We start from the raw sequence: 27,913 nt of genomic DNA on the forward strand, positions 1-27,913 counted from the left end.
CATTACTGCACCTCGTGCTGCCTTCCTGTATAAAGCAGGCTCCCCCTGCAGTGCTCACTTTTGGAATTTACATTAAACCTAAAGGTCACAAGGTGATCAGCTCCAGCATGGGCCACGTGTGATTTATTATAGTGATGAGCATATATTTCAGATTTTATTTCTTTTCTGCTCAGGCCTCTCTTAGTGTGCTCCGAGGCCTGCATTTTTGCTCGGGATTTTCAGTTGCTGAGCCAGCCTTGCACCCTAAGAGAGGTGTGCAACACCTTCCTTAGCGCTCCGCCTCACACTCAGGGCACAGCTGATGAATTTTGCTGACTGATGCGCAAATTGTTCCCACGCGCAAACTTTATCGCCCCGCCGCCATTACCACCCCGAAATGAGCAGAACCAAAAATCCAGTCCTGAGGTGGAGTGACACTGCTTGCGGTGACGGCCTCGGTGATCTGGTTCCACATGCTGTTTTCGGGAGAGCCTCCTGGCCCCCTGTGGGTAGAGGACCTCTCTTGCAGTGTTGACCACCCCAGCGCAAAGCTGAAGTGCTGTCCGTCAGACCCTGGGTGCCTCTTCTCTGGCTTCCTGAGCCATTTAGTGTTGAAGCACTTTTCCCATTTTTTGAGGTTTAGAAGGAAATTCAGCTTTAAGTGCCACAGAATCCCATTTGATAATTTTTTTTTGAAAGGCAGCAAGGGCTGAAACTGTATTATAATTTAGATTAGTTCCGAATGCATTGCCCCTTTAATTCATAGTCCTTTTAATTGCCCACAATTCCTTGCGAACTCCACAGCCTTGGTCCTCGAGACTGTTAGAAGCTGCAACGCTCCTGGACAGGAACTTCGGGTCAGATGCCTTCACTAAATCCACCAGGAAGGTGTTACATGGTAAGTCATTGCTGCGCTACAAATTTCCAGCCCCCGTGACAATCTTTGCCCGGTAGCACTGCGGCCATTTTCAGCAACCATAAACCTGAGGCCTTGGTGACATCAGCAGGTTTCTGTCAATGTCGAGTTTCTAGGCCTAGATGTCAATGTTAAGCTCTAATCAAGCTTTCCGAAATGTGCTAGGAAAAGAGCTACAAGATTTGTCTTTGACTAATATAAATTATCTATTAGGAGTTTGAATATAATATTTCCACAAGAGCAAAATACTGCGGATACTGGAAATCTGAATTTAAAATCAGAAAATTCTGGAAATACTCAGCAGGACAGGCAGCATCTGTGGAGAGAGAAATAGAGTTAACGTTTCAGGTCGATGACCTTTCATCACAACTTCACGAAAGGTCACCGACCTGAAATGTTAAAACTTTAGGACTGCCATGTAACATATAATCTGTGAGCATTTTGAAGCATTGGCTATATTAGAATTCCTTACTGGCCATTTCACACAACATGTTATTGAAGTAAAGTTTGTCTTCACTGTTGATTAGACGATCATGGAAGACGCGTTGACATTCATGGCAAAAAAGCCTAAAGATTTGATCATCAGTTCTTACAGTACTAGGATTACACTGAAGAATTCCTGAAAGGGAAAAAAAACACATTTAAAAGAAAGAAAAAAATCAAATGCCAGAAATCTGCAATCAGAGTTTGAAAGAGAAAGATAGGCTAGTGTGTCATCTATTGTAATGTATGCACCTGTGAGTATGCTCACTAGCTTTGTAGAGTTGTTGAGTTAAGGAGTGGCTTAGCCAGTCACATGATGTTCACAAGACTCAGTAAAACCCCAACCAGTTGGGTCTGGGGGACCCACGGTGGTTGTGAGCTTGGTGGATGAACTGGTAATGTGTAGTGTGATTGTTAAACCTTTTGCTAATAAACCAATTAGTTCCTAATAGCAATATGTTGCTATGAATTCTTAAGCAAAGAATCCATGCAGCAAATACATTATATCTGTGGCCTTGAATCGTAGATGTAATGGGCCCAAGTTTCCACAAGAAAAACAACGGGCGCCCCTCCGAGCTGGGCGCCCGTTTTTCGCACCTAAAAAAATCCTCGGTAGTCTCCACCGACTTACAGGTCCTGTGGCACTCGGCGCAGCCGGCACGAGTTGTGGGGGGGGGCGGAGCCAGGTCCCTGCGCTGAAAACAGTGCCGGGACCTCTGCACATGCACGCTACAGTCGGCATGCAAGTGCAGTAGCTCCAGGCGCCGAACTGTGTGGGAGGGGCCCGAAGCACGCAGCCCCTAACCCTGGCCCAATGGCCTCACTGGGGCTGCGTGAATGAGGCTCCTCTCACGGCCAGCTCCTGCTCTCCGCCCAACCAGACCCGACACTCGCTCCGCCCCCCGCCGACCAGACCCGACCCGACACCCGCTCCCCCCCGCCCCGACCCGACACCCGCTCTCTCCCCCCGCCCCGACCCGACACCCGAGACCCGCTCCCCCCCGCCCCGACAGAGACCCGACACCCGCTCTCTCCCCCCGCCCCGACCCGACACCCGAGACCCGCTCCCCCCCGCCCCGACAGAGACCCGAGACCCGCTCTTCCCCCCCCCCCCGACCCGACACCCGAGACCCGCTCCCCCCCGCCCCGACAGAGACCCGACACCCGCTCTCTCCCCCCGCCCCGACCCGACACCCGAGACCCGCTCCCCCCCGCCCCGACAGAGACCCGAGACCCGCTCTTCCCCCCCCCCCCCGACCCGACACCCGAGACCCGCTCCCCCCCCGCCCCGACAGAGACCCGACACCCGCTCTCCCCCCCCGCCCCGACCTGACACCCGAGACCCGCTCCCCCCCGCCCGACAGAGACCCGAGACCCGCTCCCCCCCCCGCCCCGACCCGACACCCGAGACCCGCTCCCCCCCCGCCCCGACAGAGACCCGACACCCGCTCTTCCCCCCCCCCCCCCGACCCGACACCCGAGACCCGCTCCCCCCCGCCCGACAGAGACCCGAGACCCGCTCCCCCCACGCCCCGACAGAGACCCGACACCCGCTCTTCCCCCCCCCCCCGACCCGACACCCGAGACCCGCTCCCCCCCGCCCGACAGAGACCCGAGACCCGCTCTTCCCCCCCCCCCCCGACCCGACACCCGAGACCCGCTCCCCCCCCGCCCCGACAGAGACCCGACACCCGCTCTCCCCCCCCGCCCCGACCTGACACCCGAGACCCGCTCCCCCCCGCCCGACAGAGACCCGAGACCCGCTCCCCCCCCGCCCCGACAGAGACCCGACACCCGCTCTTCCCCCCCCCCGCCCCGACCCGACACCCGAGACCCGCTCCCCCCCGCCCGACAGAGACCCGAGACCCGCTCTCCCCCCCCCGCCCCGACCCGAGTCCCGCTCCCCGACCCGAGGCCCGCTCCCCCCCCCCCGACCCGACACCCGCTCCCCCCCCCCCTCTCTCCCCCCCCCCTCTCTCCCCCCCCCCCCCACCCCCTCTCTCCCTCCCTCTCTCGCTCCCTCTCTCGCTCCCTCTCTCGCTCAGCGGCACGAACAGCTGCAGAATTCTCCCTGGCTGAAACACTTTCGCACAGGTAGGAAGATGGTTTATTTAGTCTTTTCTTGGCTTATAAATGTTTATTCAGGTTGGATTTATTTGTATAATATTTGTAGAAGTATAAATAAGGATTTATTGTCAAATTTAATGAGTTCCCTTCCCCCCCACCTCGTTCTGGGCGCCTAATTTGTAACTTGCGCCTGATTTTTTAATGTGTAGAACAGGTTTTTTCAGTTCTACAAAAATCTTCACTGGCGCAATTCTACTTTAGTTTGGAGTACGTTTTCACTGTGGAAACTTTCAAATCAGGCGTCAGTGGCCGGACACGCCCCCTTTTGAAGAAAAAATTCTGTTAAACTAAAACTGTTCTACCTGACTAGAACTGCAGAAAAAAAAATGTGGAGAATTGCGATTTCTAAAATAGTCCGTTCTCCACCAGTTGCTCCTAAAAATCAGGCGCGAATCATGTGGAAACTTGGGCCCATTATGTTGGACGTAGTTTGGGTGTTTGATTATTACATATATATATAATATATTATATATATATATATATATATATATATATACACACACACCTATATACAAAAATATAATTAGAATGATAGCATCTTAATCTTTTGATGGGAGAATGTTTCTTTCAGTTCTTCAAAGACACAGTAAATGCCTGGGGCCTCCTCTGACCGCAGCTAGAATTTCCACATCTCCTCCATTGTTAAAACTGTCTATAAGAAGCTTCCTTTTTCATAAGAACATAAGAAATAGGAGTAGGAGTCGGTCATTTGGTCCTTCGAGCTTGCTCCGCCATTCAGTAAGATCATGGCTGATCTTCTACCTCAACTGTACCTTCCCGTACTAACCCCATATCCCTTGGTTACCTTAGTATCTAAAATTCTAGCGATCTCTGTCTTGAATATACCCAAGTACTGAGCATCCACAGCCCTCTGGGGTCGAGAATTCAAAAGATTCATACATTTTGAGTAAAGAAGTTTCTTCTCCTCTCAGTTCTAAATGGCCAACTTCTAAATGGAAACATCCTCCCAGCATCTACCCTATCAAGCCCCTTAAGAATTTTATGCTTCAATGAGATAACCTCTCATTCTTTTAAGCTCTCGGGAATAGAGGACTCGTCTACTCAATCTCTTCTCTCAGAACAACCGCCCCCCCCATCTCAGGAATCAATCTGGTGAACCTTTGTTGCACTCCCTCTAAGGCAAGTATATCCTTCCTCAGGTAAGGAGACCAAAACTATACATAGGACTCAAGGTGTGATCTCACCAAAGCCCTATATAATTGCAGTAAAACTTCCTTACTCTTATACTCCAATTCTTTTGCAATAAATACCTTTTGCTTTCTTAATTGCTTGTTGTATCTGCATGTTAACTTTCTGTGATTCGAGTACCAGGTCCCTTTGAATACCAACATTTCCAAATCTCTCACCATTTAAAAAATATTCTGCTTTTCTATTTTTCCTACCAAAGTGGATAGCTTCACATTTCTCCACATTATATCCCATCTGCAATTTTATTGCCCACTCATTTAACCTGTCTATATCTCTTTGCAGTTTATTTGCGTCCTCCTCACAACTTAAATTCCCACCTAGCTTTGCATCATTAGTAAACTTGGATATATTACACTCAGTCCCTTCATCTGAGTCAGTAACTGGGGGCTCAATTTTTTCCAAAGCTTTTTTCTGACGTACTTGAAGAGTTCCGTCAATTTTTTTGGTGCCCAAGTACGCCAAAAAAAATGTTCTAAGTTTCCCCGTTGGATTTTTTCATTTTGCCGTGGCCTAACCTGCCCTTTAGTTTTGGGGGTGGAGCCTTGTTCTGCGCCAAGAAGATCAGGTTGCCATGGTAACCAGGGACCCAATGCGGGCTGAGGCTGGAAAGTGAAACATACAGCCAGCTCGCAACACATTTAAACATATTGCATCAACTTAAAACCACACTAAAATACAATTGCTGCAACTTACCTCCAATTATTGAAGTACCCTTCCACCCCCCACGATGCAGGTGCCGATCCCCACCCCTATCCCAGGCCGAAGGGCCTCCTGGTCTGCTTCCCCCGCCAGCCCAGCCCCTTGCCGATGCCAGTCCCACTCCCCCACCCGACCCTAGCCCCGAGTTCCTTGCCAGTTTGCTACCCTAGCCCGCCCCAAGCGCCTTGCCGATGCCGGTCCTGCTCCCCCATGTGACCCTAGCTCCGAGTTCCTTTCCAGTCTGCTTCCCGAGCTGCTTCCCTAGCCCGCCCCGAACGCCTTGCCGATCTCGGTCCCGCTCCCCTGCCCTTAGCCCTGGCCGAAGGACTTGCCGATCTGCTTCCCGAGCCCGCCCCGAACGCCTTGCCGATCTCGGTCCCGCTCCCCTGCCCTTAGCCCTGGCCGAAGGACTTGCCAATCTGCTTCCCTAGCCCGCCCCGAGCACCTTGCTGGTGAAGCTCCAGCTCCCACGCCCGCCCTGAGCCCCGAGTGCCTTGCTTGTCCCGCTCCCCCGACCCCCACCGAGTGGCCTCGCATTCCATTCCCCCATCCCATCCCAGGCCGAGTGACCTCCCGGTCCGCTCCCTCACCCCTATCCCAGGTCGAATGGCCTCCTCCCTCCCAGTCCCCGCACCTAATTACACCTCTCTCTCTCTCCCCCCCCCCCACACCCCTCCTCCCACTCTCTTTCTCCCCCGTTCTCTCTCTCTTACCTTTCCTGTTGTCTGGGCATCTGCTGCACTTACATGCGCCGATTTCCTTAACTCTCCCGAAGGTTTTTCAGCAGAGGCCACATACGCTGGCCTAAGAAGAACTGGAGTAACTCTCAGCTGGCCAAACTTGCCGAAATGACCAGAACTGGCACAGGTAGCAGGTTACGCCCCCTTTGGCTGAAAAAAACTTACCTAAAAAAACTGAGTTACGGTGGTGCAAATTGATTGGGGAAACTGGTTTTTTTTTTTTTAAACTTAGGCCAATAAAAGCAACCTGCTCAAAAAAAAACACCACAAATCACTGGGAAAAATTGAGTCCAGGGATTGTAAATAGCTGAGGCTCAAACACTGATCCTTGCGTTACCCCACTAGTTACAGTCTGCCAAACTGAAAATGACCAATTTAATCCTGCTCCGTGTTTTCTGTCCATTAACCAATCCACAATTCATGCTCTTTGGCTTTTTTTTTCGGCAGACCGGAAGCCGGTCATAATGGAGATGGATATGTGGCGGTGAGCGGAAGTGCACACTATAGAGGGGCGGAGGTTGGGGTGGGCGGAGTGGCCGCCGCTGTCAGTCATCATGGTGCCGCGTCACCATGGCTCTCCCCTTCATTTAAAGGGAAGAGCCTGCGCAATTGTTTAAGTTCGGTCCACTGGGCCACCAAGGAGGGTTTTGGCCTGGCCAGCGGCCTGGCTCCTAATAAAGGATGCCAGGCTACCTGTTGGTGGCGCGGCCGAATTCGGGGGCATAATTGTTGGCCTGACATGGCAGTCGGCCGATAAAAAAAAAACAATGGCAGTGGCAGTGGGTCCTCCCCTTTAATGGGAGCCACACCGCCATTTTAGAAGGACTACAACCTCACCACATCAGCAGAAAGCAGCAGCTTTTGGCACTGCACGGCAGGAACAAGATTTTTTTGGTGGAATTTCGCCATCGGGGGGCGGGGGGGGACATCAGCGGTGCGTGCTCTTATGATGCACTTAGGATGGACTGGCATCAGCGGAATGGGTCACCGCCGGGATACTGCAGGAGCAGAATTTTAAAATGGCGACCATTACACGAAAAATCGGCAGCCATTGCACTCCATAGTATTGTCGCCAATTTCCAGCAGTAACAGGCTTTAAGGGAAGGGGCAATTTCGGTCCCACGGCATCCACTGGTTCCCCATTAAATACCCTGCCAAGTACAACCTCAAAAAATTCTAACAGATTTGTCAAACACGCATGCCAAATGCTTCTTTTTCCCTCAACATCTCCTAACTCTCTGTAAAGCCCAAGCCTATTGCTTGCATTTCTCGACAACATTTCAAACATGTCTTTTACACTCCTGGATAACCCTTAAGAAAAATGCCTGTGCATAAGTGATGAAGCACTGCTGCACAACAATTTTCTGTTCAACAGTTGGCAAAGTGAAGTGAACAGCACTGCTGGAACTCAGTTATATATAATAGGTACTGGTACTTGGCTTGTTCAGCCATATTGGTTCCCATGACTTCTTTGCTGCTTCCCCTCATCCTCTAGCCTCAACGGCAGATCTACCAGACCACCTATAACTGCAGTGAAACTGTTTTGAAGGCAGATAAAAACTGTCCAACACCAACAAATAGTTGTTGGCAGCAGTCAGAAATCAGTTGCAGGCGGTAGAAAATAGGCAAAAAAAATTACCAGCAGTTAGCCAACAGCCGAAAAGGACAAACCAGCACCTAATCTGCATGGAGTGCATGAGCCCTTTAAATAGCACTGATGCAAAGTCCTTGCTACCTGTTAGCACCATGATTTCATCACGTGGCGAATTAGGTGCCGGGTCAGACCAATTTCACAAAAGGGTCCTACAACAAGCGTATGGCCCTTATTTAAATATTACATTGAATGTTTTTAATACTTCTGACATGTGCGCTGGATGCCGACAATGGAGCCCGATCCAATATGGCTTGTAGAGCACTTCTGGCATGGAATAAGTGCATGCAAGCCGCTTGTTGTATTGGACCCTTAGGTGCCTGTTTTATGCCAGTAAAACGAACACAGCAGAATCAAATTTCTGGGCCAATGAGTATTCGTTAGAGGAGTTGTGTTGGGTGGGAGCGCAAAGTACTGAGTGAGGTCATGCAGGGGTTAGTGTTAGAACCACTATTGTTTCTCATTTATAAATGACCTAGATTCAGAAACTCAATGCAAAATGGTCAAAGTGCCGCAGCTTTGGGGTCAACAGGCCGACCCTATCTTAATTCAGGTCGGGAATTTTTCGGCCTGGGTCCCATCCCACCCAAGTAGATGCACCGCTATTTTAAAATAAAATACTTACTTATCCATTTTCACCTCGATCCGTTGATCCCCTGCCACGCGGTGCCCCCGGCAGGTTTTACTGCCAGTGCACCCTCTAAAGACTGTGTGCGGTCCGGCAGCATGGCCGCCTTTAAAGGGGAGGGCCCACTGCCACTGCCGCATTGCAAATATTTTTGCCGGCTGACTTGCCGACTGGCTGGCAAAATACTGCCCCCGGGATCGACCGAGCCGCCAACGGGCAGCCTGGCACCCAGGTCGTTGGCCCGGCCGAGACCCTCCCTGGTAGCCCAGTAGCCAAAGTTAAAAAATGATCGAATCTCTCCTCGCGGCGGACGGCCCAAACGAACCATTTTCAGCCAATCAGCCTGGCTTTGAGTTTAAGGCCTGCTCCATTATGATCCATTTCCTATTGAACTTTGAAAAACATTCAAAGTCCTGAAAATGGATCTACTCACCGCACCAAGAGTTCCAGCGGTGAGTACCAGTTAAAATATCATAGGTGCACCAGAATTTCCACCCCGCGGAATTGGAGGAAGCAGCTCCAAAAATTAGAGTAGGTATGTGGACAGATCAATGGCACATAAAATTCAAAATTGACAAATCACTACAGATAGGATTGAAAAATTAGCAATACACGTAGAGATGAGGCATCTTACCTTGTATGCACTTTGATAAATCCCGAAGGTTGAAAACATAGTGAGACTTGGCAGGTGTAGGCAAGAGGTCAATACTCATTTGATGGTAGATATCAACAGCTGCTTCCACAATATTTATGGAACACTGTTTCACTGCTCTAGTAAATTCTGCCAGAAATCCATTCAAAATAGCCTGCACCACAGAAAAATAGTTGAAAACATAAGAAATATTGTAAACATGTGCAGAGAAATTTGACAATACAAAAACAGAATATTGCGGATGCTGGAAATTTGAAATAAAAACAGAAAATGCTGGAAATACTCAGCAGGTCAAGCAGTATCTGTGAAGAGATAAACAGAGTCAACGTTTCAGCTCTCTTTGGAGAGAAATAGAGTTGACATTTCAGTTGCTGACCTTTCGTCTAACGAAAGGTGATAACTTGAAACGTTAACTCTGTTTCTCTCTCCCCACAGATGCTGCCTGACCTGCTGAGTAGTTCCAGCATTTTCTGCTTTGACTCAATACAAACTGGATATGCACTGGATATTAGAAATACAGATGAGGTTTATCACACAAATTCCATATAAATTGATCACAGCTATAAAATAATTCATCTGATTAAAGAATCGAAGTGCAGCCAGGTATAAGGAACCTGAATGACTACATTAACTCACTCCGAGGCCTCCCTCAATGCAGCTTGCATCTGTGCTTTTACAAGGTTGGCCTTCAACCTTCCGTTGATACATCTCCTGCAGCACAACCTCCAACTGTGCAGATCAATGGGAGCAGTGTTGCTCACCTGTCTCTGCTGTGCCATTCTCAATAGTTAGTCCACATTTTCACAGGCGAGGCTCCTTGCCAGCATCACAAACTCAGGAAATCAGCTCTTCAATGATGTACAAATTCATCAGATTTCTTCACACCTTTTGGTAAGGATAATTACTAACCTGAAAAATATGTTTGAGGCTATGCTCAGAGGGGGTTGGTAGGCACAACATGCTGAAGTGTCTTATGAAACGGGGAGTCACTGGATTTCGTCCACCACCAGGAGGGGCACAAGCAGCAGCGATTGTAACATCCTAAAACAGAAGTTGTAAATAAATTAAAGAGGTCGTTAAAATAACGTAGGGGTTTAATAGGGTAGACGTAGAGAAGATGTTTCCACTTGTGAGGAATCCAAAACGAGGGTTCAAAAATATAAAATGGTCACTAATAAATCCAATAAGAAATTCAGGAGAAACTTCTTTACTCAGAGAGCAGTCAGAATGTGGAACTTGCTACCACATGAAGCAGTTGAGACGATTAGCATAGATGCATTTAAGGGGAAGCTAAATAGAGCATGAGCGAGAAAAGAATATGCTGTTAAGGTGAAATGAAGTAAGGTGGGATGCCCGTGAGGTGCGTAAACACCGGCATAGACCTGTTGGGCTGAAATGCTGTAAAATTCTATGCAAGACATGACTAATAGTATGTCATCATGTGCATAATATCACTTCCTCCTCCTGAGTTTAGTTTATCAAAAGCATTGCAATTATCTAAACCTTCGCCTTCATGGTAATGAGTTACCATTGATCAATAACTGATGAGCCATAATAAGATCAAATCACAATCTTAAGTGAAAACATTTTTAGGTACAAGAGAATGTGTTAGATTTCTGCATTGAGTGAAAATTGTTTGAAGCAAATTCTGAAAAACTACACCATTTTACGCATAAAGATAATCAAGGTCATCAGTGGACAAAATTCAGAGGATCACAGTTTGCTTTGCCACAAATGCTTGACTTTGCACCATTCCAATTTTTTCAAAACATGAAGAACCAATTTTATTTTTTATTCTTTTTCTAATTTTACATCAAAGTTTATTTTAATATTCAAAATATAGCAATGCGTAAGTCACCTTTTCTATAGTGTGTAATTACAATTTGGGATTTTATATAGTTACATTTTCCCTCAACGGTTTCACAGGAATTCACATGAGCAGACCTTTTCCCTGATTATCTAGAAGCGACACTTTTTGTGTTATCTCCCTAAAGGACGAAACAATTAACATCTATTGAGTAATCATTGAATTAAACATAGGTTGGGATTTTCTTTGGAGCTGCTCCTGCTCTACCGACATACTTTTCTGGAAGTGGGAAGGAAGGAAAAACCATCTTGTTGTGAGAGACTGAAAGCCTGAAGCAAGTTGAAATGACAACATCGTTGTGGAGGGAAAGGAACCAAGTAATTTCTCTTGCAGCATTTGGCATAATCGAAAGATCCACTGAATATTCATTTTGCTTTTCAGAAAGTAGAGAATGCAGAGTGTGTATAGAGAAAGAGTCAGACTGAACACTGTGAGCTCAAATTAAAGTGTGAGCTTAGTCTTTTATTGCAGGTCTCCAGAGTGCCTCTCCAACCTGTGAAGCTTCCTTAAATACCTGTGCTGCCAATGAATTATGGGATCCCTTGGCACTCCAGGGAATGGGTCCTCTGGTGGCTGTACAGAGTAAATACAAGTCCACATATATAACAACATTCCCTCCCCCAAAGTCAATAGTATAACTTTTTACAATGTGAGTCGATCTGGGGCCCTTCTTGCCCTGGTTGATCATCTCGTTGTGAAAGCTGGTGTTGTTAAATCATTTGTTGGGCCCTCACTGGTGTGTTGGGCCCTGCAGGGCTGCTGTGGATGATGGGTTCTGCTTCGTGGTCAACCATGATATCGGTTGCCACTGGTGTGTGTGTTGGGGGATCAAAAAAGATAGGGTACAAGGTGGGTTGCTCAGAATCTGAGTTTGATTTGGTCCAAGTGTTTCCAGCGAATGAGTCCATTTGAAAGTTTGACCCAAAACACCCTGCTCCCCTCTTTGGCCACAACAGTGCTGGGAAGCCACTTGGGACCTTGTCCATAATTTAATACAAATACAGGATCATTGACTTCAATCTCGCATGACACATTTGCAATATCATGGTATGCACTTTGTTGAAGCCACCTGCTCTCTACCTGTTCATGTAGATCAGGGTGAACTAACGAGAGCCTTGTCTTAAGTGCTCTTTTCATGAGTAGTTCAGCAGGTGGGATCCCAGTGAGTGAGTGCGGTAGCTAAGCAGGACTCGGGATAGGCGAGTCTGCAGTGAGCCTTCAGTTACCCTCTTCAAGCCTTGCTTGATAGTTTGCACTGCTCACTCTGCCTGACCATTGGACACTGGTTTAAACGGGGCAGATGTGACATGTTTGATGCCGTTACGGGTCATGAATTCTTTGAACTCAGCACTGGTAAAACATGGCCCGTTGTCGCTCACCAGGACATCGGGTAAGCCATGTATGACAAACATGGCCTGCAGGCTTTCAGTGGTGGCAGCGGACGTGCTAGCCGACATTATCTCACATTCAATCCACTTGGAGTACGCGCCTACAACCACAAGGAACATTTTACCCAAGAACGGGCCTGCATAGTTGACATGTACCCTAGACCACGGTTTGGAGGGCCAAGACCATAAATTTAACGGCACCTCCCTGGGTACATTGCTTAACAACGAGCATGTATTGCATCTGTGAACACAGGACTCTAAGTCCGCTGGGCCATCACACGTGGGATCTGGCTATCGCTTTCATCATTACGATGCCTGGGCGGGTACTGTGGAGATCATTGATGAAGGTGTCTCTGCCCTTCTTGAGGACCACTGCTCGAGTGCCCCACAGAAAGCAGTCTGCCTATATAGACATTTCATCTTTGCACCGCTGGAACGGCTTTATCTCTTCCCGCATTTCCACTGGGACACTGGACCAGCTCCCATGAAGCACACAGTTTTTGACTAGAGATAATAAGGGGTCCTGGCTTGTCCAGGTTTTGATCTGCCAGGCAGTGACAGGTGATTGCTCACTCTCAAATGCTTCCATAACCATGGCTACATCTGTGCGCTGCGCCATTTCCACCCCCATGGTGGGCAATGCCAGTCTACTGAGAACATCGGCGCAGTTTTCTGTGCCTGGCCTGTGGCGAATGGCATAGTTGTATGTGGACAACGTGAGCGCCCATCTCTGGATGCGGGCTGATGCGTTGGTATTTATCCCTTTACTCTCGGAAAACAGGGATATAGGTGGCTTATGGTCAGTTTCCAATTCAAATTTTAGCCCAAACAGGTATTGATGCATTTTCTTTACCCCATAGACACACGCTAACGCTTCTTTCTCAATCATGCTCTAGGCTCTCTCAGCCTTAGACAGACTCCTGGATGCATGAGCAACCGGTTACAGTTTCCCGAAATCATTAGCTTGTTGCAATACACACCCGACGCCATATGACGACGCATCACATGCTAGTACCAAATGCTTACATGGATCATACAACACAAGCAATTTGAACATAACAATTTTCTGGCTTTTACAAAGGCATTTTCTTGGCTTTTGCCCCAAACTCATTCGCCCCTTTTTCGTAGTAAAACATGCAATGGTTGTAGCTGGGTGCTGAGACCCGGTAAGAAGTTACCAAAGTATTAAAGAGTCCCAGAAACGACCGTAGCTCCGTCACGTTCTGTGGCCTCGGTGCGTTCTCAATTGCCTCCGCGTTGGTGGGCCTGATGCCATCCGCCGCAATCCTCCTTCCCAGGACCTCCACTTCAGGCGCTAGGAAAACTCACTTCGAACGTTTTAACCTGAGCCGCACGCGGTTGAGTCGACTAAGAACCTCCTCCAGGTTCTGCAGGTGCTCGACTGTGATCCAACTTGTGACCAAGATGTTGTCCTGGAAGTCCACGGTGTGCAGGACTGACTTCAGTAAACTTTCCATGTTTCTCTGGAATATCGCCGCCGCTGATCGGATTCCAAACGGGCATCTGTTATAAACAAAAAAACCTTTGTGCGTGTTGATACAGGCGAGGGCCTTCGATGATTCCTCCAGTTCCTGCGTCATGTAGGCTGAAGTCAGATCCAGCTTCATGAACGTCTTTCCTCCCGCCAGCGTTGCAAAGAGGTCATTGGCTTTTGGTAGTGGGTATTGGTCCTGCAGGGAGAAACGATTGATAGTTACTTTGTAATCGCCACAGATTCTGACGGTGCCGTCTCCCTTGAGGACTGGGACAATAGGACTGGCCCACTCACTGAACTCGATCAGTGACAGGATGATGCCCTCTCGTTGCAGCCAGTCTAGCTCGATCTCTACCCTTTCTCTGATCACATATGGTACTGCTCTCGCCTTGTGATGGATGGGTCGCGCCCCCAGAATTAGGTGGATCTGCACTTGCTCCTTGGAATTTCCCGATGCCTGGTTCGAACAGCAAAGGAAATTTGTTTAAGATCTGAGCGCACGAAGTGCCGTCAGCGGGCGATAGCGCTTGGACAATGTCCCAGTTCCAGCATATCTTTTCCAGCCAGCTCCTGCCGAGCAGCGTGGGACCATCGCCCGGTACCACCCAGAGTGGTAGCTTGTGCACCGCTCCATCATAGGAGACCTTTAAGGTAGCACTGCCAATTACAGGAATCAGTTCTTTAGTGTAAGTTCTTTGTCTCGTGTGAACTGGAATTAAGACTGGTTTTGAGGCCTTGTTGCACCACAACCTTTCGAAAGTCTTTATGCCCATGATGGACTGGCTCGAGCCCATGTCCAGCTCCCTTGACACCGGGAGTCCATTTAGTTCAACATTCAGCATTATCGGGGGACAATTCGTGGTGAATGTGTGCACCCCCATGTACCTCTGCCTCCTCTATCTGAGGCTCTGGTTCGTAGTGATCTTCTGTGGATCTGTCCTCCTCTGCAACATGGTGGTTTGCAGGTTTAACAGGCTTAACAGCTCGCCTATACACTCATTGGAGGTGTCCCATTATTCCACAGCCCTTGCAAACGTACTCTTTGAATCGGCATGAATGGAACCGATGATCACCCCTGCAGCGCCAACAAGGTGTTAATGGCCTTGCATTCATCACCCTTGATGGTGCACACTGCGGATGTGTAGCTGCAGGTATGTGTGACCTGCCCTGTACGTTATGATTCGAAAACATCATCACTTTGTTCACAGTGCTTGTAGCAGCACTTGTGTGCTGAGAGATTTTCTTCGTATTGTCACTGGTGGCAATGAATGCCTGGGCTATCGCTATGGCCTTACTCAAGGTTGAGGTCTCTACAGTCAAAAGCTTGCGAAGTATGGTTTCGTGGCCAATGCCAAGTACGAAAAAGTCTCCGAGTATGTGCTCCAAATTCGCAATGACCTGCAAGGCGTCTCAGCTCGGCAACATAACTCACCACTTCCTGGCCTTCAGACCTTTTGTAGGTGTAGAACCGGTACCTCGCCATCAGAACTCTTTCCTTCGGGTTCAAATGCTCTCGGACCTGTTGACACAATTCGTCGTACGATTTCTCTGTGGGTTTCGCTGGAGTGAGCAGATTCTTCATGAGGCCATACGTTGGTGCCCCACAGACGGTGAAGAGGATCGCTCTATGTTTGGCAGCACTCCCTTCCCCATTTAGCTCGTTGGCCACGAAGTATTGGTCGAGTCGCTCCACAAAAGTTTCCCAATCATCTCCCTCTGAAAATTTCTCCAGGATGCCCACTGTTCTCTGTATCTTTGGGTTCGCTATCTGTATCGCGTCGTCAGTTGTTGTGTATGGAGAAAGAGTCAGACTGAACACTGTGAGCTCAAAGTAAAGTGTGACCTTAGTCTTTTATTGCAGGTCTCCAGAGTGCCTCTCCAACCTGTGAAGCCTCCTTAAATAACTGTGCTCCCAAGGGATTATGGGATTCTTTGGGACTCCGGGGGATGAGCCCTCTGGTGGCTGTACAGAGTAAATACAAGTCCACATATATAACACAGAGGTTGTAGCATTTCTAGATATCCAGCGGCTTCGTGGCATCTTCCTCCTCGCGAGTGCCAGAAGCCAAAAGACACGAGCAAAGACAAGGGGGGAGATAGTCATGTTAGCCATTAAAGGAGCCTCCGGCAACTGGAGTTAGCGGCCGCTGAAAATGGCAGCAACGCTAACAGGGCAAAATTCGTCTGGGGGCTGGTGATTGTTGGCCCAGCACTTACCTTCCATGCAACACCATCCTAGTAGCATTGCTGGAGGCATCTGACCCGAAGTTCCTGTACAATTGCGGCGTTCAAGCTTTGCACAGTCTCTGGAAGCGAGGCTGTGGAGCTGGCAAGGAATTGGAGCAATAAAAAGGCCTGTGAATTAAACCGGCCATACCCTCTGAAGTAATACAAATTAAAATCCAGTGAAACAATGCCATTTTCATCCCTTTCTGACAAAAAAATATTTAACATTAAAAAGTCCAAACTGTGTATATGTAGCTCTTAAAGGCGAATTACCTTCCTAACCTCACAAAAATAGGAATCATCATAATCATCATCATAGGCAGTCCCTCGGAATCGAGGAAGACTTGCTTCCACTCCCAAAGTGAGTTCTTTGATGGCTGAACAGTCTGATACGAGAGCCACAGACTCTGTTACAAGTGGGACAGACATTCATCAAGGGAAGGGGTGAGTGAGGCTGATTTGCCGCACGCTCCTTCCGCTTGGCCTCTTCATGCTCTTTGCGATGAGACTCGAAGACCTCAAAGCCCTCCCGGATGCACTTTCTCCACCTCGGGCGGTCTTCGGCCAGGGTCTCCCAGGTGTCAGTGGTGATGTCGCACTTTACCAGGGAGACTTTGAGGGTGTCCTTATAACGTTTCCGCTGTCCACCTTTGACTCGTTTACCATGAAGGAGCTCCGCATAAAGCATTTGCTTAGGGAGTTTCGTATCTGGCATGCAAACTATGTGGCCTGTCCAGCGAAACTGATCGAGTGTGGTCAGTGCTTCAACACTGGGGATGTTAGCCTGGACGAGGACACTGATGTTGGTGCGCCTGTCCTCCCAGGGGATTTGCAGGATCTTGCGGAGACATCGTTGGTGATATACCTCCAGCAACTTGAGGTGCCTTCTATACATCGTCCATGCCTCAGATCCATACAGGAGGGCAGGTATTACTACAGCCTTGTAGACCATGAGCTTGGTGGTAGATTTGAGGGCCTGGTCTTCAAACACTCTTTTCCTCAGATGGCCGAAGGCTGTGCTAGCGCACTGGAGGTGATGTTGAATCTCCGCATCAGTGTCTGCCTTTGTTTATAAGAGGCTCCCGAGATATGGGAAATGGTCCATGTTGTTGAGGGCTGCACCGTGAATCTTTATGATTGGAGGGCAGTGCTATGCGGCAGGGACAGGCTGGTGGAGGACCTTTGTCTTACGGATGTTAAGTGTAAGGCCCATGCTTTCATATGTCTCAGTGAATACATTGACTATATCCTGGAGTTCAGCCTCAGAATGTGCGCAGACGCAGACGTCGTCCGCATACTGCAGCTCAACGACACAGGTTGGGGTGATCTTGGACCTGGCCTGGAGGCGGTGTAGGTTAAACTGGTTCTGTAGTTTAGTTCCACTCCAGCGGGGAGCATGTTGATTCTGAGGTGGAGCAATAAACAAAAATAGGAAAATTGCCTCAGCACTAACACAAATGGCCCAGCAAGCCAGGAATGGGGCACTTAGAGTCTCGCATGGAGCACTCCAGCTTTGTGCAGGGGGTCAACACTGCAAGACAGGCCCTCTATCCACACGGGCCAGGGGGTCCTCCAGAAAGAAGGATGTGGATGTATATCATCGCGGCCATCACTGCCAGCAGTGTCGCCCTCACCACCTGGCTCCAGTGCCCAAAGAAGCTTTATGATCTCAGACCACTGGTCAAGATCAGTGAATGCATCTTCAAAAACGTCTCCTACCAACTGCACCACTAGCCTCACACATTGTTCAATGCACAACCCCCAATCGCTCACCACCAAACAATCTCATCATCATCATAGGCAGTGCCTCGAATTGAGGATGACTTGCTTCCACATCAAAAAGTTCACAGGTGTTTCAATGAAGGACCTAAAATTCCAGCTCCCAAACTAAATTTTGAAGGGTGGAAGATGCCTGTGCGTGGATTTTTTTAACGTGTGGTGACCATTGCACACCAGCCACCCCTACATCAATTACGAATCTCATCTCCCGTTCATAGCGTCACCTCACCCTCTTTGAGGAGACAGTGCAGGCCATCCTTGGCAGGGGCATGGCTGAGCTCTTTGCCAGTAGCAGGGCTGAAAGGATACAAGATGCTGGTATCCTCATACGTTCGCCTCCTCTTGCTTTCCCACCCTCCCGTCACAACAACTCCACCTTTGTGCATTCTTCATTTCACGCACCCAAGAACTGCAGCCTGCCGAGCCAGTGCATGACCAAGGAGAGAGAGAGAGGAGATTGAAGAAGAAGAAACACTATAATTCGATTTGACACTCCAAGCCACCAGCTCCTCAAGGTTCACCAGCAAGGCCATTTGGTGGCAACCTTCCACCAGCCATGCTGCTGCCACTGGACTAGCACTGCAACCATCAGATGACATCAGTAGCATAGGCAAAGGCACACATAAGACAGTCACTAAGAGAATTCATCCGGGTGATGAGTTGATTTCTTGATGTCACATTGGATGCATAGACGTATATAGTTAGATTTGAAAGTTTGCTTTGTGGTGGCTTTTATTTCAGCATTGTGGCCAAGAGGACATTATGATGGTCAGTAACAGATGGAAGATAAGGTGTGGGACTAATGTTGAAAGGGGAATTAGGGTTGTGGGACCACAAGCAGGTGATCCATTCTGGATATCCCAGCCAGAAAGGGACTATCTGGGATGAATCCTTCCATCTGCTTCCTCCTCTTCTGTGTCTTCCTCTTTCCTCTGCGAGCGGGTGCTCTAAATCTGAAATGACAACTCCACAGATGTTACCTGACATGCTGAGTATTTGCAGCATTTTCAGTCTTCTCAAAGGCCTTTATCTACGACCTGAGCCCTTTCAAGCGTACAACAGCAACCCTACACACTTAAAAAAATAAATTCACATCTACGTCAGCAAGCCACCACTTCAATAAAATCAACAAAACCCAGTACAAAAACTCAAATACAAACTTACCTGAACGATGTGTATGTCCCTTTAAGAGGTACTGACATCGCCACGGTCAGCCTGCTCGCATGCCTGCTGTGCTTAGGACCCCTAGGGTCGAAGTTCACATTTGTGACATTAAGTCAGCATTGTACGCCGATTGACGTCACAATTGTTGAGGATGGCGCAGCCAGTTACCAGCATCGCAAAGGTAGGGACGAAACGGTGGCCGCCGCAGGACCCATCACCAGCTGACGAAAGAGTGGCGGTCACAGTTTTAGCAACATTTAATGCCGCTATGGAGTAGTGCTACGGCCACGAATTTCTCGCCCGATAGTTTTTCAGATGCTGACTATCTGGAACAGATGAGGATGTGTAGAATGGTTGCTGAGTTGGTAAGGAATGAAGCCTAGTCTCAATCATCAGAAAAGTGATGGATGGTGTCGTCAACAGTGCTGTCAAGCAGCACTTACTTGCCAATAACCCACTCAACAATGATCAGTTTGAATTCCGCCAGGACCACTTGACTCCAGACCTCATTACAGCCTTGGTCCAAACATGGACAAAAGAGCTGAATTGCAGAGGCAAGGTGAGACTGTCCTTGACTGAATGTGGCGCCAAGCAGCCTTAGTAAAACTGAAGTAATTGTGATCAGAAGGCAACTCTCCAGTGGCTGGAGTCAACTGGTACAAGGAAGATAGTTATGGTTGTCAGAGGTCAATCATCTCAGCCTCGAGACATCACTGCAGAAATTCCTCAGGACAGAGTTCTAGGCCCAACCATCTTCAGCTGCTTCATCAATGACCTTCAATCTATCATAAGGTGGGAGTGTTCAGCTCCAGTTGCAATTCCTCAGATAATGAAGCACTCCATGCCTACATGCAGCAAGACCTGGGCAACATTCAGGCTTGGGCTGATATGTAGTAAAATTAATACCACACAAGTGCCAGGCAATGACCATCTCCAACAAGAGAGAGCCTAATACAGGATGGGTGTCTGTTGTTGCTCTGTGCTCTTCAAACTTCTAATATCTTGGCCTAAATTCTGTGGTGGGTAATGACAGCGAACTGTCAGCGATTGCCGTCATTACCCCTCTGAAACTGACCATAACATCAGGATTTAGTGCAACGCGGAAATCCTGAAGTTGTGGTCAGTCTATCACTGTTCTGCCAGAGGTTGCACTTTGGAACCCTCCCCCCATAGTAAGCAATTGATGAAAATGTGAGCATTTCTGCACTAATATCACTGTTAAACACCCTATTAAATGTAAAGCCTTGTTTGAATAGGTGTAACTGGGGTTTTAACAACGTATTGACTGCTAAACAACCTTTTTGGTCCTGTTAAACTAATTTTTATATTTGTGGAATGTCAAATTTCTCCATGACAAAAATTGTAATTTTTGTTTCAAAGATTTTTAAGTTTGTCCATGGTATTTAAGCTTCTACCTTAACCCCATGTGTGTGCCCCAATTTTTATTTTACTCTCTAACATTTTTTAAAAAGTGCAGATAAGCAGTGCTTTTCATTTTCTGGTTTGCAGTCTATGAGAATTATTTGATATGTTTGGCTGCTTAGACAGCTTGATGACATCACTGCTGCATTGCACTAGGAATCCACGATCGACAGCACTACAATCAATTGCACGTTGAGAAACCCAAAGTTTTTGTCACTGAGATTGTGAGATCTCTGTGGGAGCTTTCTTCGAGGTCAGCGGCAATCGCTGTCACATCGCCGCTGACCACAAATTACAGGCCCTCATCTCTACTTCTCTGCTTTAAGCAAGGCAGTGCATAACGGAAAGGTGCAATCCTACACAGGAGGAGAGCACTTCAACCTTAAGCCCTTAACTCCCTTTGAAGAAGCCACTCAAGTCAATCCTGGAGCTGGAGAACATAGAGGAAATGGTAAAGGCCCAAGCCAGATTTCCCCCCAAAATTGAAGCTTAGTTTCATCCTTTTTCATATTTTTCTTTCTACCTTTATTCAGTAACTCTCATGCATTCTCTCCAGTACTGAAAAATCTATTCTATGAAAACAAAGTGAGTAAAAATAGCCAAGCCAAAAGAACAGTAATAGGTGTACATTTTCCTCTATTCTCAAAAAATGTTGGCAAGAGTATAGGCAGATTTTCCTGAATGATATTCACAATTACTTTTGTGTCAAATTTAATGAACAAAGGAAAGTGCACCCCATTATTTTCTTTGAAATATGTACTGGCACAGTTTTTCTGATGGCCTAATAGATAAATAAATTACCCGGTATAGCACTAAGTCAAACAAATTAGTAGACCTCAGGTTTGATTTGAAGTCTGTGCTGAATTAATTGATCTACAACACGTCAGCAATTGAGGCACTATGGCCTTAATTCTTCTGGTGGGGTGCAACTGAAAATTAAACACAAGAGGTGAATTTCCTCAGAGTTGCTCGCGCTCCGCTGCCATAACTTCATTGGGGGTGAATCCCATTTGCACACATAAATGGGGTTTCCACCACACTTCTGAGGAAATTCTACCCCAGATCTGAGGAAATTTCCCCTATAGTTTCTATTCATAATCACTACTCTCAGCTGAAAATTTCATCTGTGTGGACACTGAGTGAGAACAGTATTGTACATAGCTCTGATACTGTTCACAGTTCAATAGCCTGCCAACATTCAGCTTAAGACATTTGATGTACCGCCATGCTAACTTAGCTTTGTGTGGTCATAAACCTTGATATGAAATACTAGTCGGTTAGCTCAAGAGATAAGGTACCCATCAAGTTGCTTGTGTACTGGGAAATCTCAACACGAATGCGCAAGAGTGTCTCCATTTGGGATTGTGAATTCTACGAAATGAATTCATTTATGATCCTCCAAGAACACTGACACTGCTTTGAGTGTTTATACTGTCGGTTCTAAATGCTTGAATCAGTAGCTTGTTATTTGCTCTTTGGTAATATTGCATCCGCATCATTGCAGAAACGACTACCACCGCAACTTTTAATAATTAATTAATCTCCCGTGGAGTTACAAGTGAAGAATCAAGAATAGCACATTGGTCAGGTTAAGCAGGACTAGAGGGAGAGGATATAATTGAATCAAGACATGGGACAGCAGACAAGGCAGATGTGAGGAGAAGCAAGGAGAGAAACCGAGGAGAGGAGAGGGTGGGAGAATGGAGAGGGATCTGGGGACTGGGAATGGGGTAAGTGAGAGCAGAGAGTAGAGCTGAGAAGGAGAGAGAGATGGGGTGAGGACAAACAAGGAAACTGAGTTTGGGTGAGGAAAGAGAAATGCATAAGAGGGGGACACAGGGTGAAACAGGGGGGACAGGAGGGGAGGAATGGAAGAAGGCAGCATTTGTCTCAGCGGGGAAGGGGCTGGTGTGGGTAATTTTGCCTCAGTGGGAGAATGGATGCTGATGTGCACAAATTGTGAAGCGAGGGTGGGGGCAGGGGAGTTATTCAAATTATGCTCAGTGCAGGCGGTGATAACATTCTCAGTGAGGGTGAATGTGGCCACAATCCTGTTCAGAGGTGGGCGGGGGAGGAGGAAATAGGGTGAATTCATGCTCAGTGGTGGTGGAGGTGTGGAGTCAAAATTCTGCTCAGTGGAGTTGTTCTGAACATCCGCTCAGTCAAGGTGGGGGAAATTATGAACTTGTGTTCGGAGGGGTGTGTGGTAGAGCAGGTGGAGCGATTATTCTGATTCACATTGGAAATATGCTTCATTTAGGGTTGGTTCTATGTAATTGGAATGGACTGCCTTAATGGGATGGGAGACATCAGCAAATTTCTATTCAATCTCAGTGCTTCTCCTTTCTTCACTCCATTTGCCTGGCTGTAGCATTCCTCCTCAATGGGTTATTTGCTACAGGTCTGCTTATTCGCTAAGTTGTCTGAATAACCTGCATTTTTAAGCTATTTTCAGTTATGATGCAGCCACTTGTTCCAGAGCTTTTGCCTGAAGGACTTCTATTTGTTGTTCTCAGGTGGGGGGTTGCACTTGTTTTCTTAATCACACTATTTGGCAATATGCTTTTTAACAGGAGTATGATTGCTATATTTTTGGTTGCAAGGTACTGTTCATGATTTTTCACACGATTGTGTTAATTTTGGTCATTCCATTTTTAAATAGAGTGTGAACTGATTTCTCCTAAACATGGTAGGCATGTCACATAATGTTAGATACACAGACAGCATGCAAAGGTGCAGTTCCAATGGAATGTTGCAACCACACACCATTTTAATTATATAATGGAGTTTAGGGATTTGTTACTGTGCTACAAAAATGTATGTTAGATTAGGTAAATCACTTATCACTGAAGACAAAATATTATTTATCTTGTACAGATAAGTGAGTCCACTTCTTATTTTGTTACATTGTAAATTTCAGGTCTACTTCTTTTGCCTTGTTGCATTTAATTTTTAATGTGTTAGTAAAGAGGAGATAAAAACCTGTCTTAATGTGCTGCCCAATATAATGAAATCCATAAATTAGGGGATAATGTGCACAGTTTATTTTTTATTTGTTAGTAAAAATGGTTTTAAAATAAGTTTTTCCAGGAAAGATTTGGTTTTGTAACCTTAAAATTAGACCCAGGCCGTTCAGGGATGATGTCAGGAAGCACTTTATCACAAAAAGGGTAGTAGAAATCTGGAACTCTCTCCCTCCAATAAGATGTTGAGGCTGGGGGTCAATTGAAAATGTAAAAACTGAGATTGATGGCTTTTTGTTGGGCAAGTGTATTAAGGAATATGGAACCGAGACGGGTAAATGAAGTTCAGATACAGATCAGTCATGATCAAACTGAATGGCACAACAGGATCAAGGGGCTAAATGGCCTATCCCTGTTCCTATGTACATTAATTCATAACATATATTTCTGAAAGAAAGAAAATGCTAATACCACAAATGTAGAAATTGAAGATGTCAGAACTGGCATTGCTAAAATAGAAGTACAAGTTTATACCAGTGAAAGGTATATAAGTAAAGTATAACTGGGCTGTGAGATTTATTGTACATATGTCAGAGTTAAAGTTTGTTTTTGTGCATCACCTGTATATCTTTCCAAAAGAGCTTGTCTCTATCATAGAATCCACCAAAATCCTGGTATTGTCGAAGGAGCTCAATAGGTGGTTGAGATCCATAGCGATCCAATTTGGGCATGTTCAGATCATCCACAAAAATGATAACTCTCTTATTCCCTGGAGCACCTGTTTGACAAAAATAAATAGCCATTTTAAATCAGTTTTTGTGGGGTCAGTACAATCTCGTTCTGAAGCCAGATTGCCGAAATAACAACCTTCCATTTAATCAAGACCACTGATACTTTTCATTGAACCTTGAAAGGTTTCAATACATTTTAATACTTACAATCCTTTAATAGGTTTAACCAATTTCATACTTTCTTGGCTTGTTACTCAATTGTTCAAAAGTTTATTGTTTTATAATTACAGATTTGTAAAGAGATTACAACACATTACAATAATAATGTGGCAGGTTCTTGACCTCAAACAGACTCTCTCATTCAAAATGTTACTATGCATTCTTTCTACAAAATGTACAAGACTAATTTAGAATAGGTGTAATTGCTCTGCTCACATACATATATTTTACTGATTTGCATTATATATCTTGCAAACGTGCTGGTTGGCATAATGAAAATAATTCTCCTCTGCACGCTATGATCTTGCATATAAATATTATGGGTAAAGAGTTTCTCAGTGTAAGAAAACTGTAAACTTAAAGTGAACATTGCACAGTTGGTCTGAAAATGCATTTCTGGCGCTGTGGTTTTTGTACATTTTGCATATACTCTCAATGGGCTCAATTTTCCCCAAAGCATTTTTTTGGTGTACTTGAAGAGTTACGCCTGATTTTTTGCGGCCTAAGTACGCCCCCAAAAAATATCCTAAGTTTCCACGTTGGATTTCTTCATTTTGACATGGCGTCACCCGACTTTAGTTTTGGGGGTGGAGCCTTGATCTGTGCCAAAAAGATCGGGCTGCCATGGTAACCAGGGACACAATACGAGCTGAGACAAGTGAAGCATACAGCCAGCTCCCACCACATTAAAAGAATTGAAAAACACATAGCAGCAACTTAGCTCCAACCCCGCTGTGTGTGTGAGTAGCGGGGACCGAGAATGGGGCCGGTCAGCCTTCGGGCAGGGTTGGAGGTAAGTTGCTGCTTTGTGTTTTTCAATTCTTTTAGTGTGTCCGGGCATCTGCTGCACCAATTTCCTTAACTCTCCGGAAGGTTTTTCTGCAGAGGCCACATATGCTGGCCTAAGCACAACTGGAGTAACTCTCAGCTGGCCAAACTTCCCTAAAATGGACAGAATTGGAGTAGGTGGCTGGGTACACCCACTTTGGCTGAAATAAAAACTGACCTAAAACAATTGTAAATAACTGAGTTACACTATTGCAAATTGATTAGGGAAATTGTGGTTTTTCCAACTTAGGTCAAAAAGAGCAGCCTGTTCCAAAAAAAATGTGCAAATCACTGGGGAAAATTGAGCCCAAAGTTATGAGCTGATCTTGTAGTATAACGCCAGGTCAGCTTTTTTGAAAAAAAAGTGCAGAGCTCCCGGTGCACAGTACTATCTGGTGCTAGCTGCTCTTAAAAGCATACTGGCCACCTTGTAGCTGTAGTACTACTACAGGTGCAACATCCCGAATCCAGAACTCCGAAAACCGTAATTGTCCGAAAACTGCCCATTTTGCGCATAGCTGATGGAGTTGTTCAGAATCCGGAATTATTGTCCAAAAACCGGACATTTTTGAGGCGGCCAAGTTGGCGACATCAGGCAGCGAGGGACGAGGAAACCGGTAAAAAGCACAGCGTCGGACGGCGGCGGGAGGCGAGGAGCGGAGGACCTGCGTGAATCAGCAAGGAGCGGAGTGAATCAGCGAGCGGTGAGGTCCGAAATCCAGCAAAACCCGAAATCCGGCACAGATTCAGTCGAGGATTCCGGATTTCACACAAGATAGTCTGAAATCCAAAATCCTCAACCGGTAGAAAAGGCTGTACCATGTTCAGTCTGGCATAGAGCACTTTTTCAGCTGAGGAGGATCCTGCTGCAGGAGGTACCGGAGAGAAAGGTGGCCCTATTTGGAGTGGTGATGCATCCTTCAGAAAGAATAGATGAGAATAGCCTGGATGGAGGCAGCAGCTAGTATGAATCTTACATAAAAACAGAAAATCCTGGAAATCTCAGCAGGTCAAGCAGCATCTGTGGAGAGAAACAGAATATGAATCCCAACTCATTTGTGACTTGGGGGTATATTTCCTCAAGGATTCTCCCGCTGCATTGCTGTACCTTCAGCGGAGGTTCACCAGAGGTAAAGGGGGTTTCCACCAAATTTCCAGCAAGGTTATGGTAGTGGGAACCAATACAGCTGAACAAGTCAACCATGCTTGATGTGGGCACTACACTCCAACAGGACTGCTCTGGAACTGAGATTATGTTACAAAGCAAGGATCTCATTTAGCTTTTTACAAGGTCTTAACAACCACTGCACATGAATGATATGCTGGCTGTTAATGCCCCAATGCTTCCCCACTGTCTTATCCTGTACTATCCAGGCTGCAGTGCCCAAGTCATCTCTACTCAATGGGCATCAGTGCTCAAATGCTGAGAATCACATTAACAGTCCCAATTATTATTTATCTAACTAAGAGAGCCAAGTAATCAAACCTAACTTGAAAAAGAGATTCAGAAGTTAACATGCAGGTACAACAATCAATTAGGAAATCAAATGGTATGTTAGCCTTTATTACAAAAAGATTGGAGTATAAGAGTAAGAAAGTCTTACGGCAATTATATAGGGCTTTGGTGAGACCACACCTGGAGTATAGTGTACAGTTTTGGTCTCCTTGCCTAAGAAAATTATATACTTGTCTTGGAGGAAGAGTTACAAAGGTTCACCAGACTAATTCCTGGGATGGGCGGATTGTCCTATGAGGAGAGATTGAGTAGAGATTGAGATAGGCCTATATTCCCTAGAGTTTAGAAGAATGAGAGGTGATCTCATTGAAATGTATAAAATTCTTAAGGGGCATGACAGAGTAGATGCTGGGATGATATTTCCCTTAATTGGGGAGTTTAGAATTAGGGATCACAGTCTCAGAATAAGGGGTCGGCAATTTAGGACTGTGATCATAAAAAATTTCTTCACTCAAAGGATTGTGAATCGTTGGAATTCTCAACCCCAGAGGGAAGTGGATGCTCAGTCTTTGAGTATATTCAAGACAGAGGTCGACAGATTTTCCGATACTAAGGGAATCAAGGGATATGAGGATAGTGTGGGAAGGTGAAATTAAGGTAGAATATCAGCCATGATCTTATTGAATGGCAGAGCAGGATCAAATGGCTGAATGGCCTATTTCTTAGGTTCTTATGAAAGAAATAGATGCGAGTACACCCTTTAGCATCCAAATGACACAACTGTCACTGCCTTCTCTTTTTCAGGAAGTGCAACCGAACTTTTGAGGATGACTATGCAACAACAGATATGGCATGAACTTTATAAACGTACAAAGTGTGGTACACTTGAGGATTCAAGAAATAAGTACCCATTCAAGAAATAAGTTCCAGAGCCAATCTTTGAAGAACATTTGTTTGCCCTGCATTTTACATAACTGGAATTAGTGCTGGCCTGGAGGAACGTATGTGTTGTGCTTTAATCAACTTGGAGATATTGCGCTGTCTACTCACATTGTTAATTTAACTAAGATGAGGGATAGCCAGTAATTTGATACAAGGGAAAGGATAGGGTAACATTTCAGGTGGTGAAGTTTTGTCAGATCTCGGATTTTGTGAGTTGATGAAGGGTCCCCGCTTGAAAAATAAACGTCTATTTTTTCTTTCCAGATGCTGATGTATATTTCCAGCTTTTTTGCCTTTTTTTCCACGGACTTCTGGGATTAACTTTTTTTTTCCTTTTTGTCTATCCAGC

The 27,913-nt window shown here is 46.4% G+C and overlaps 1 protein-coding gene and 1 long non-coding RNA gene across 3 annotated transcripts in view; one reads left to right on the forward strand and one right to left on the reverse strand.

Moving 5' to 3' along the window:
- The window catches only part of dnah6 (dynein, axonemal, heavy chain 6), a 669,683-nt gene that overhangs the window by 313,709 nt on the left and 328,061 nt on the right, over positions 1 to 27,913 (reverse strand). For both annotated transcript variants that reach the window (XM_070888374.1, XM_070888373.1), the window contains exons 39-42: positions 24,009 to 24,166; positions 9,994 to 10,125; positions 9,067 to 9,238; positions 1,368 to 1,514 (exon numbers count right to left, since the gene is read on the reverse strand). In XM_070888374.1, the coding sequence (XP_070744475.1) occupies positions 1,368 to 1,514; positions 9,067 to 9,238; positions 9,994 to 10,125; positions 24,009 to 24,166 (609 nt within the window). The remainder of the gene's footprint in view (positions 1 to 1,367; positions 1,515 to 9,066; positions 9,239 to 9,993; positions 10,126 to 24,008; positions 24,167 to 27,913) is intronic.
- LOC139269492 (uncharacterized) lies at positions 781 to 27,827 on the forward strand. Its single transcript, XR_011594306.1, has 2 exons — positions 781 to 877; positions 27,427 to 27,827. It is a non-coding gene; the product is annotated as an uncharacterized lncRNA (long non-coding RNA).

This window comes from Pristiophorus japonicus, chromosome 1, assembly GCF_044704955.1.
Source record: "Pristiophorus japonicus isolate sPriJap1 chromosome 1, sPriJap1.hap1, whole genome shotgun sequence".
In the NCBI taxonomy this organism is placed as follows: domain Eukaryota; kingdom Metazoa; phylum Chordata; class Chondrichthyes; family Pristiophoridae; genus Pristiophorus; species Pristiophorus japonicus.